The sequence below is a fragment of the Sinocyclocheilus grahami genome, unplaced genomic scaffold (assembly GCF_001515645.1).
Source record: "Sinocyclocheilus grahami isolate Dianchi unplaced genomic scaffold, SAMN03320097.WGS_v1.1 scaffold55.1, whole genome shotgun sequence".
NCBI classification, from domain to species: domain Eukaryota; kingdom Metazoa; phylum Chordata; class Actinopteri; order Cypriniformes; family Cyprinidae; genus Sinocyclocheilus; species Sinocyclocheilus grahami.
This window is the reverse complement of record NW_015505234.1, coordinates 1719527-1730197: the sequence shown is the minus strand read 5'-3', so window position 1 is coordinate 1730197 and position 10671 is coordinate 1719527. Positions and strand designations below refer to the sequence as shown.

Genomic DNA, 10671 nt, shown 5'->3' with positions numbered 1-10671 from the left:
TTGCTGGTTAGTTCCTGAGGTTAAACTCTTGTGTACACTTTCATGATCTCATATTCTTTGATGTTGTTTGTCTGAACTAAACCTCAAAAGATGAGGTGTGGTTCGCAAAAACAGCGCTGAGGGTATCAGACACTATAGCATACCTCATTTAGTTTGCTGCAGATATGACAGAAAAATAACCAGAGTGAGTAGCAGTAGCCGTAGTGCAGACAATAATTATTTCCTCAAGACAGGAATCTTACACAAGTGTAATATCCCACGCCAGCAGACCTTCAGATCCAAATTTGGTCCCAAGATTCCAGCTATTGAATGCTAATTGACAGCTTTGTTTAAAAATGGCTAAACATATCAGACACTATAGCATACCTCATTTAGTTTGCTGCAGATATGACAGAAAAATAACCAGAGTGATGTTGCAGTAGCCGTAGTGCAGACAATAATTATTTCCTCAAGACAGGAATCTTACACAAGTGTAATATCCCACGCCAGCAGACCTTCAGATCCAAATTTGGTCCCAAGATTCCAGCTATTGAATGCTAATTGACAGCTTTGTTTAAAAATGGCTAAACGCACTTGCCACTTCCTTCAGTGAATGGCGTTATTCCATTTTAAATGTCGAGAACGCCATGTATGAAATGTCATTTTCTCGAGGTCTGTGTGGTTTGGGCTTCAGGTGGGCTACAATTGAGATTTAGCTTTATAGATTTTCAAAGTGTGCTTGGAGGGTGACCTTATTGCAACATAATCTGTGCTGTCTGTTTTCGTCTGTTTAAAATTGAATTTATTTATTTTATCTATATATTATATTTTTACTATGTTTGATCATGCGTTACTTTCATGCATTTTGTAATTATTTCAAGAGCTCTTAACACTTGCTTTGCATTGTACAAGTAGCTAATTACGTGTCCTTGTCTCTCTTTCTCTCATATTTGTACTATATGAGACATCTGAGGCATTAATTCCACAATCATACTTGCTGTGTCACATTCAACTTTGGTTGAAATGAAACCGTTTAAAGGATAAAAGCCAGCTGTGTGTGCACATCCTCTGGCTTTATTGTTTTTGATTTGTCATTGATTCTTGTGCATTAAAAAAAGGGTTGTGGAACAGCTAATGTTGGGCCTGGATGAATGTTAGCACACTTTTAATCTCTTGATGTCAGCCAGTACACAAAAGAGTCCACAAACCTTTCTACAAGAGTGATTTTTGTCTTCAGTGTTGCAAATTAACAATTGGATTGATGAACCCATGCTTGTTTAATTTATATATTTTACCTTTGCACTGAGTTACATGATAGCACACAAAATTGAGACCGCCGGCATTCTGCACAAATATCCCATTTGACTTTGCACTGAAATCATACATTTCATGTGCCCACTGATCTGCTACGTCCTTGAAATATACCACTAGACAGTCAGTCTGTTAAAGCTGTACCAGTAACTGGCAAGTATGAACTCTCTGCCTTAAGTTCTTCTTTTACTGTATGGTACGCTATGAGAGAAACCATTATGTACAGGAAACCAATACCAGTTTGTACAAAATATTATATGAATTATTTATTATTTGAATTGGGATACATTGTTTACTTAATGAATGTTACTTGTTTATGTAGAGAGCGGTTTAGCTGTAATAAAACAAATACATTAAATCTTTTCTATTTCTGTCTTATCTGTATTTTGGTATTTTTTTACCTCTGGGTGCAGAAAGGGGGGGTTATAATATAAGTTATATTATAACTTATATAATGTGTTATAATATAAGGCTGTACTGTTAGCAAGATGTTAGCCCTAAACTGCTGGATGATACAAGTTTGTTAAATTGGGTAGGAGTGGGTAATGTGAGCCAACATTCCTGGAGTAAGTTGAGCCAATTGCTCACCTCTTCTTATGATTATTCTACTGCAATTCTACATGGTTTCATTAATTTTAGACCAAATGTTTTTGATTTTGTCCTTTGTTTTGTACTTGATTTTGTTCTGAAATTTTTAAAAGGCCTTGTTTATGAAAACTGGCCATTGAAGTTTTTATGAAGTTGTATTTCCCTGGAACATTTATAATGTTGAGTTCTGTAAGATCAATTGCAGTCCATTTTTTTTATTTATTTATTATTTAAAATTAATGCATTCATTAATTTGAACTTTTTGTTCTTACATTTTTTTAAGTGATTTTAAAAATGCCTTCAAAGATGTGAACTGTATCTTTAAATAAAACTTTTATGAAGTCATCCATTCTATTATCCAAACCTCTTTGTCCTTATTAGGGTCGTGGCCCGGGGAGCTGGAGCCTAACCCCACAGGTGGGGAAACTCTGCATGGCCAGTTCATCACAAGGTTTACACACAGATTCTAGAATTAATTTTTATTAAATTGCTCTTCCTTTGATATAGCATGAGGTGAAAATGTTCAGCATAATCAATGGCACAGTTTAACTCCATGTGGCTCAACTTACCCTCTCCCTATGCTCAATTTTTCCCCAAGAGACCACTTTTTCTTTGGAAAGCCATATTTTGAAAATAGTTTATTTTAGATCCAGAGTGATTATTCCCAAAGATGCACCACATCCTGAAATGTATATACATATCATTTGGACCCATTACTGTCATGTGCTTGCTAAAAACTAGTTCAACTCACCCCACTCTCCCCTATATTAAAATTTTGATCAAATAAATGCAGGCTTGATGACCATAAGTGACTTCTTGCTAAAACTTAAAATAGTAATGTATCCAAACTTTTGACCTATTAAAACCCATTTTTTCTCCTTGGCCTTTGACACCTGATGTTGACATTTTGTTTATTTTATTGTGATGTTTTATGACTCTTAAATTGTTTTATTTGTATTTTATGCCTTGTATGACTTATGTATTTTATGTTTATTTATTTTTCTGTACATAGCATTTTGGTCCAATTCGGTTGTTTTAAAGTGCTTTATAAATATATATAATTTTTTTTACATTGCCTCTATTTTACATTTGAGTCCCTGCCCCTGAGGAACTTTCTGGACGTCCCTGTTCCCAAGGGTTTAAACCCCCACAATTCCCACCAGCTGTCAGACATGTAAAAACTCTTCAGCCAAGCTTTGCCCTGCAAGGGCAGGTACTACCAAGGCGCGTGTACCTCTGTATATATTAGCAGATGCGCACGACTGGTGGGCAAACCCCTGAGAAAACCTCTTCAACACAACCTGAGCGCACCGCGCGCGCAGATCGCAGGTGGAACGCGCTATTGGATGCTTAACCATGGGTGACCCTTTCAACAGCAGCAGCAGGGTGTTTACCGAACACCTCAGGGTCATGTCACATTTGGAAATCTGGGGGACATTGATGTGACCGCGGACAGCGGTGTACATTTTTGTGTGCGCAATAGGCTTTGCTGGGAATTCGCTCGTACTTCTCATCATGAGAGTGAAACACTCCAAGCAGACCACCGCCATTAATGTTTTCATCATTAACTTAGCTGTCACAGACCTCCAGTTTGTCCTGACATCGCCGTTTTGGGCGGTGGATACCGCTTCTGGATTTCAGTTGGCCGTTTGGAGACGCCATGTGCAAGATCATACTGTCGGTCACTGTGATGAACATGAACGCTAGCGTCTTCTTCCTCACTGCTACGAGCATCACTAGATACTGCTCCATGGCTTCAGCCACCAAGAACAGGGTCCGGGCCCCAACATCATGCTCTGTTAAATGGGTTTGCGCATGTTTGTGGGTCGTTGCTACCGTGGCCACCGCGCCAACGTCTAGTTATTTACTCCACTGTGACCAACGGGGCTGGAGAGAAGCTCTCCTTACTCAAGTTTCCTGCCGGACATTACTGGCTGGCCTTTTATCACTTACAAAAAATCCTGGTTGCTTTTGTTCTGCCCATGTTGATCCTTTCCGTGTCCTATTAGTTGCTTCTGAGATTTGCGAGAAAGCGAAATCTGAATAACGTTCATTCAAAGCGGACGATTCATGTCTACCACAGTTCATGTATACCACACCAAATCTATCACAGTTGTGGTTCTTTCATTCTTTCTTTGCTGGATGCCGAACCACGCAATTACATTTTGGGGTGTTTCGGTCAAGTTGAACGTGATTCACTGGATGAAGCGTATTGTATTGTCCATACTTCTGTATTTCCCGTGACTGTTTGCTTAGCTCATACTAATAGTTGCTTAAATCCGTTTATATATTGTCTTACGAGAAGGGCATTGAGAAAGAAACTGAAAAATTGTTTGTCAAATATTGCCCCTTGGTTATTAAACGGGTCCTTTCAGAAATCGAGGCATGCGTGAGCCGCGAAATTCATATGCAAAATATGTATTCTGTAAAAAAAAATATTTAGTGGGTTTTGCCATTTCAACTCATAACTATTTTTGAAAAATGGTCCAGACAACAAGAAAATGTAAGTTTATTGGCCCTCAACTAAGCTGAAAGTTGAATGAACTAGATCACTGTTGCTTCAGATCAAAAACGCATGTTGAAACAACTGCATCACACCGAAAAAAAATGAAGATAACAAAAAATTGTAAGGCAGCTGGATAACAGTTTTTTAAAGTTGACTCAACAATTTGTATTTTTATTTTTACTGTGTATATGTAGAATATTTATATTTTTAATTAGCTCTCTTTTTGACACATTTTATTATAAAATGATGCATTATTAATTATTATTATTTTAGTTCAGGAATTATTAGCATCGGTAATTATTCTTAAATGGAATTTATTGACTGATATTAAAGAATCAATTAATGATAAAGCTGAAAATTATGGGTCTTATATGGGTCAGGGTCTTTCATTTAAATAATGTCATCTTTTTTTTACAAATGAAAAATGATAAAAAAATAAATGTATGTATGTTTGAAAGTGACTATTAAAACAACAGCAGTCTGTCTTTTCAAATACTAAAATACTGTAAAACATACATATCCCCAGTTGTGAAAAAGGTTGACATAATATGAATAAATCGTTATTGATGTTGTACACTTCGGACGATAATTTCACATAACAGTGGGAGAACTCCACATCAGCTGACAGAAAGGCAATATCATGGACAGCACATGGATTCCTTGTGAACCCCAAAACCCATGAAAGACATCTGTGTCAGTACCTGGACAAGAGTTTCCTAAAAAAGGGCAGAACAAATCATTTTAAAGCGGATGACTGAAAGAAAAAAAATGTTGATTGCAACTTTTCAGTTGTAAGAATACTGAACATTTAAAAGGCATTATGAGCCAGCTGGCCCCAAAATAGATAATAATTCTAAAACTGTACAATACTATTTTGTTGCTATCAGATAAAATGGATCTGATTTATGATAGTTATGGAGCAGAGTTTTATGAACTAAATTGAAAGAGATATTTTGATGATGGTTCATGTAATTTAAACTGTTCATTTAAAATAATATTTGAAGAATCGAAATTTATAGCATCACACAGACACTCTATAATACTCACGGCCATTTTTCCCACAACTTAAAAAAAAAAATAATAATAATTATTATATATATATATATATATATAATCAGGCAAATATACAATAAGAATAATTTATCACAACTGTGAACATTTATATTTTATATTGCACATGTAAGACTATAATTATGTGGCTCAGCACACAAATAGCTGCCCGAAAAATATGAATAGATACTGCTTTAAATGTAATACTGCCCTAAATGCTTTTCCGTGAGCAGTGCACAAACTGTGTGACGCTCCAACAGAGGCTGCTGTTTAAATGTTGTACATTATGGAAGTCAGCTGACATGGGCGCCAAAAAAGTGCGTCATAGACACGCAGCGCGGCGCCTTCACCCTGTGTGAATTAAATCGGAGCTGGCAATGCCTGGATTTGATTTTCCAGCTATTTTTATTGTTTAATCTGTGAATGGCGCCTAAACAGGACCCTAAGCCTAAATTTCAAGAAGGTAAGAGACCCTATGGGAAAGCTGTGTCTCCTCTAACGGAGTCCTCAGTTGTTCGGCGTATCCTCTCATTCAGCCGCGCAAAGGAAGCGGGCGCTGCCACCGCACAATGGCGCGTGTACACAGCAAGATGTGTATTGAAAAGCAGTTTTAGCCGAGCAATGCTAATTGCCTTTTTGTTTATCAGCAGCCAAGCGCATGCACGACTGCACGTTAGTGCTTTCTGTTTTATGTAACAGTCTTGTGTATGTACTCGGCTGCTTGTTTCTGAAAACATTAGCTGTTGTCTATGTAGCCCATTAGCTTATAGCAGGGCTTGTTTACAGGAAGCTCCCATTATAACATTGAAGTCCTGGCGGGAATGGTTATATATTGCCATTCATAACATAATGCTAGGAATGTTAACTCGGAGCTGTTTTACAATGATTTACGTTGCTAAAGACATGATAGAGGTTGATGCAACTCATTTAACAACCACTAGCGAGGTCCGACAACTGAACGAAGCGTTCGTTAGAATCGAATCTTTTTGAACATGGTACAAAAGCCGTCTAAATGAGTAGTTCATGAATAAATGGTTCAATTCAACAACTTGGTGATTTAATAGGGATGGGCGATACCCCTTATTTTGTTTTCGATACGATACCGATATTTTTCAAGGCAGTATCGTCGATATCGATACCGGTTCGATACTTCTGCACTAAACTTTTAAATTATGAAATGTATTAAATTGCTAAGAGTAAAATGGGTAATGAAAACCACTTAACTTGGTTTAAAACGCATTTTAAATTTCGATACTCGCGTCAGTATCGATATATCGATACTTCGGATCGATACGCCCATCCCTAGTGATTAAATGAAAAAAAAGGATTGTCTTTCGAACGTAACTGATTTGTAATGAGCAGATAATAAGAGCATTCGTAACTTTTTGGTTAAAAATTATTCCAAAACAATTATTGAGCAAATACATAACCAATCAGTGTTCAAAACTAACTCCTTACTTCAGCCCGATTCACAACGGTAAGCTTGTAATAATGTTTTATCATTTGAGTGATTCGGGTCGTTCGTGTTTGCGTCATTACGTCACGTCTGTATACATAAAGAAGGAGTCCCGGGGTCCGTTCTTCGTACCTCGCTTAATACATCTGAGATGATTTGAAAGATGTCAGATCTTCTAATCGTGATAACTGATCTCTGGCTAATTTGGTTCTTCAAACGAATTTGTGGATTTGATTAAAATATCTGGATTAAGTTGTCTAAGATTACTGCGCGTTCTCGTGTTCCCCGTAAAGGGCAGATGTATTTATACTGTTATAAGAAAACAGCCAAGTGATCAAAACTACCTAAATGTTATAATGTATAAATAAAATGTGCACCGTTTTTATTTACTTATTTTATATTTTTTTACATGATTCCCAATTATTTATATTCACGATTACTAGTATTTGTACAGGCTTTACATTTTTAGTTCAGTGTTGTAATTAGCAATTCATGTAATTTTATATTTTTAGCAGATTTGTGATGTGACAGCATTAATTAAAGATTCTTAAAGGGATAGTTCACCCAAAAATGAAAATTCTGTCATTAATTACTCACCCTCATGTCGTTCCAAACCTGTAAGATCTTCGTTCATCTTCGGAACACAAATTAAGATATTTTTGATGGAATCTGACAGCTCTCTGACCCTCCCATAGACAGCAAGGGTACTACCACGATCAACGTACAAACAAACAGTGTAAGTTGTTCTGTGTCAGCCGCGCCACACGGATACGCTGTTCAGTGGATACTCTCCAAAATGGCGCTAGGGTGACGCGGAGGAGACGAATTGTTGAATAAAGTCGTTGTTTTTTTCTTTTCTTTTGTGCACAGAAAGTATTCTTGTAGCTCCGTAATATTACGGTTGAACCCCTGATGTCACATGGATTATTTTACCGATCTCCTTGCTACGTTTCTGGACGTTGATCGTGGTAGTACCCTTGCTGTCTATGGGAGGGTCAGAGAGCTGTCAGATTCCATCAAAAATATCTTAATTTGTGTTCCGAAGATGAACGGAGGTCTTGCGGGTTTGGAACGACATGAGGGTGAGTAATTAATGACAGAATTTTCATTTTTGGGTGAACTAACCCTTTAAGGGTCAAGATCAAGGTATCTGCTGTGTCTGCGCTTCATCAAGCCTCTCCCATAATAGCTGTCAGCACTCAAATTAATGCACAACTCAGATGAACTGTATAGCATGTGTTAGACTCTAATACAATTATAAAGTTATTATTTTATCTCACACAAATCTTTCAATGAGTAAAACTGGCTGTCTATATAGTATAAATTACACAACATTATAATATTATTTTCAAATTAATTTTTAAATTATTATTATTTTAAATGATTGTCCCTGGATTAGTAGGGTACTCTTGTAATAGAGTAGCAGTGGCTGGGATAGATTTTAAATATCAGTTCCACTTAAAAAGATGCAATCTAATAGGGGTGCTCCAATCAGGATTTTTGAGGCCGATCGGCGATCACAGAAAGCATTATCTGCCGATCCGATCACCGATACCGATCTTTTTAAAGCCTTCTTTTTATCATGTAGAATTATTTATAGTGATGATCCAATCAAGATTTTTAGACATTTATTCAGGGCCTGAATTTCATTTTTGAAAAATAATTCTTCTCTTAGGTGACTCTTGCGAAACGATTTTTTTTTTTAATTTGGGGGGTGGAGGGGGGCATTTTTTTTGACATTTTTTAAAAATCTATATTTATCTCACCTAAATGTTTGATCATGCACTGTATTTTTGTTTTTACAATCGTTATTGTTATTGTTGCACAATTGCTTGCACTGCACAAGCCTGATTTTGTGAGCTGTATGTGAGGTTCACACATACTCCGTTTGCAGTGACGCGGAGGAGACGAATTGTTGAATAAAGTCGTTGTTTTTTTCTTTTCTTTTGTGCACAGAAAGTATTCTTGTAGCTCCGTAATATTACGGTTGAACCCCTGATGTCACATGGATTATTTTACCGATCTCCTTGCTACGTTTCTGGACGTTGATCGTGGTAGTACCCTTGCTGTCTATGGGAGGGTCAGAGAGCCTGTCAGATTCCATCAAAAATATCTTAATTTGTGTTCCGAAGATGAACGGAGGTCTTGCGGGTTTGGAACGACATGAGGGTGAGTAATTAATGACAGAATTTTCATTTTTGGGTGAACTAACCCTTTAAGGGTCAAGATCAAGGTATCTGCTGTGTCTGCGCTTCATCAAGCCTCTCCCATAATAGCTGTCAGCACTCAAATTAATGCACAACTCAGATGAACTGTATAGCATGTGTTAGACTCTAATACAATTATAAAGTTATTATTTTATCTCACACAAATCTTTCAATGAGTAAAACTGGCTGTCTATATAGTATAAATTACACAACATTATAATATTATTTTCAAATTAATTTTTAAATTATTATTATTTTAAATGATTGTCCCTGGATTAGTAGGGTACTCTTGTAATAGAGTAGCAGTGGCTGGGATAGATTTTAAATATCAGTTCCACTTAAAAAGATGCAATCTAATAGGGGTGCTCCAATCAGGATTTTTGAGGCCGATCGGCGATCACAGAAAGCATTATCTGCCGATCCGATCACCGATACCGATCTTTTTAAAGCCTTCTTTTTATCATGTAGAATTATTTATAGTGATGATCCAATCAAGATTTTTAGACATTTATTCAGGGCCTGAATTTCATTTTTGAAAAATAATTCTTCTCTTAGGTGACTCTTGCGAAACGATTTTTTTTTTTATTTTGGGGGGGGGGGGGGGGCATTTTTTTTGACATTTTTTAAAAATCTATATTTATCTCACCTAAATGTTTGATCATGCACTGTATTTTTGTTTTTACAATCGTTATTGTTATTGTTGCACAATTGCTTGCACTGCACAAGCCTGATTTTGTGAGCTGTATGTGAGGTTCACACATACTCCGTTTGCAGTGCGTATGTAGTCCATATGTGTGGTACAGAAGCAGCACGGACTGTGCTTTCACACAAGAGTCTGCTCCTGATCTGTGGCTGTTTACCACAAACACAACATTTATCCATTATTTTGACGTTGTTACTTAAAAGGCTTTTTCAATATTGTGATTTTTTTTACACCGTACACAGTAATACAATCTTTCATCAATTATTCAATGCTTTTTACTTTTGCATTTACTTCTAGATTTATATATTAATTTGCTAAAGCAAAACATTTAAACTACTTTTCTTACATTATCACAATGTCAAAGTCCCCCTAGAGGTACCATCTAGAGTTCTTCAAACAATGAATGGAGGACGCTGAATGCCGGCTTTTCTTTTTATTTCGTTTTTCCCAAGCCAATGAAGTGCAGAGTGCTCACAGGTGCAAAACATAGAAAAAATCCCATAGGGGAAAATCCCTTAAGGGTACCAATAAAAATCCTACTTCAAAGTACACAAACAAACAACAGGTTTAACAATGATTCAATCAGAGGACTCCTCAATAGCTACTGCACTCACTGCACCCCAGCTAAAGACTCCCTGACTGTTTCATTACATGAGAATTTATACACTTGGGTTCAACTATTTCCCAGAAGCCGTAATATCACATGACAATAATATGAAGTATTAACACACAAAAGGATTAAACATCGAATAACACTATTTCCTTCAATACACCAAATATCAATAGCACAATATACCATAACTTCAATTTAGCAATAATTATAGAAAGTCAAGTACAAGAACTCATAAAACAGTTTCCACCCCTTTCCACT

At 36.6% G+C, this 10671-nt stretch overlaps 1 protein-coding gene, 1 long non-coding RNA gene and 1 pseudogene across 2 annotated transcripts in view; 2 read left to right on the top strand and 1 right to left on the bottom strand.

Moving 5' to 3' along the window:
• Positions 1–56: 56 nt before the first annotated feature.
• LOC107583759 (uncharacterized) lies at positions 57–1893 on the bottom strand. Its single transcript, XR_001609066.1, has 2 exons — positions 367–1893; positions 57–143 (listed from the first exon to the last, which is right to left on the bottom strand). It is a non-coding gene; the product is annotated as an uncharacterized lncRNA (long non-coding RNA).
• Positions 1894–3382: 1489 nt separating this feature from the next.
• Positions 3383–4385, top strand: LOC107583866 (relaxin-3 receptor 1-like; annotated as a pseudogene).
• A 1363-nt stretch (positions 4386–5748) lies between these two features.
• LOC107583909 (mortality factor 4-like protein 1) overlaps positions 5749–10671 on the top strand; it is a 16670-nt gene continuing 11747 nt past the window's right edge. The window contains exon 1 of the mRNA XM_016270260.1: positions 5749–5897. Within this exon, the coding sequence (XP_016125746.1) occupies positions 5858–5897 (40 nt within the window). The 5' untranslated portion in view covers positions 5749–5857. The remainder of the gene's footprint in view (positions 5898–10671) is intronic.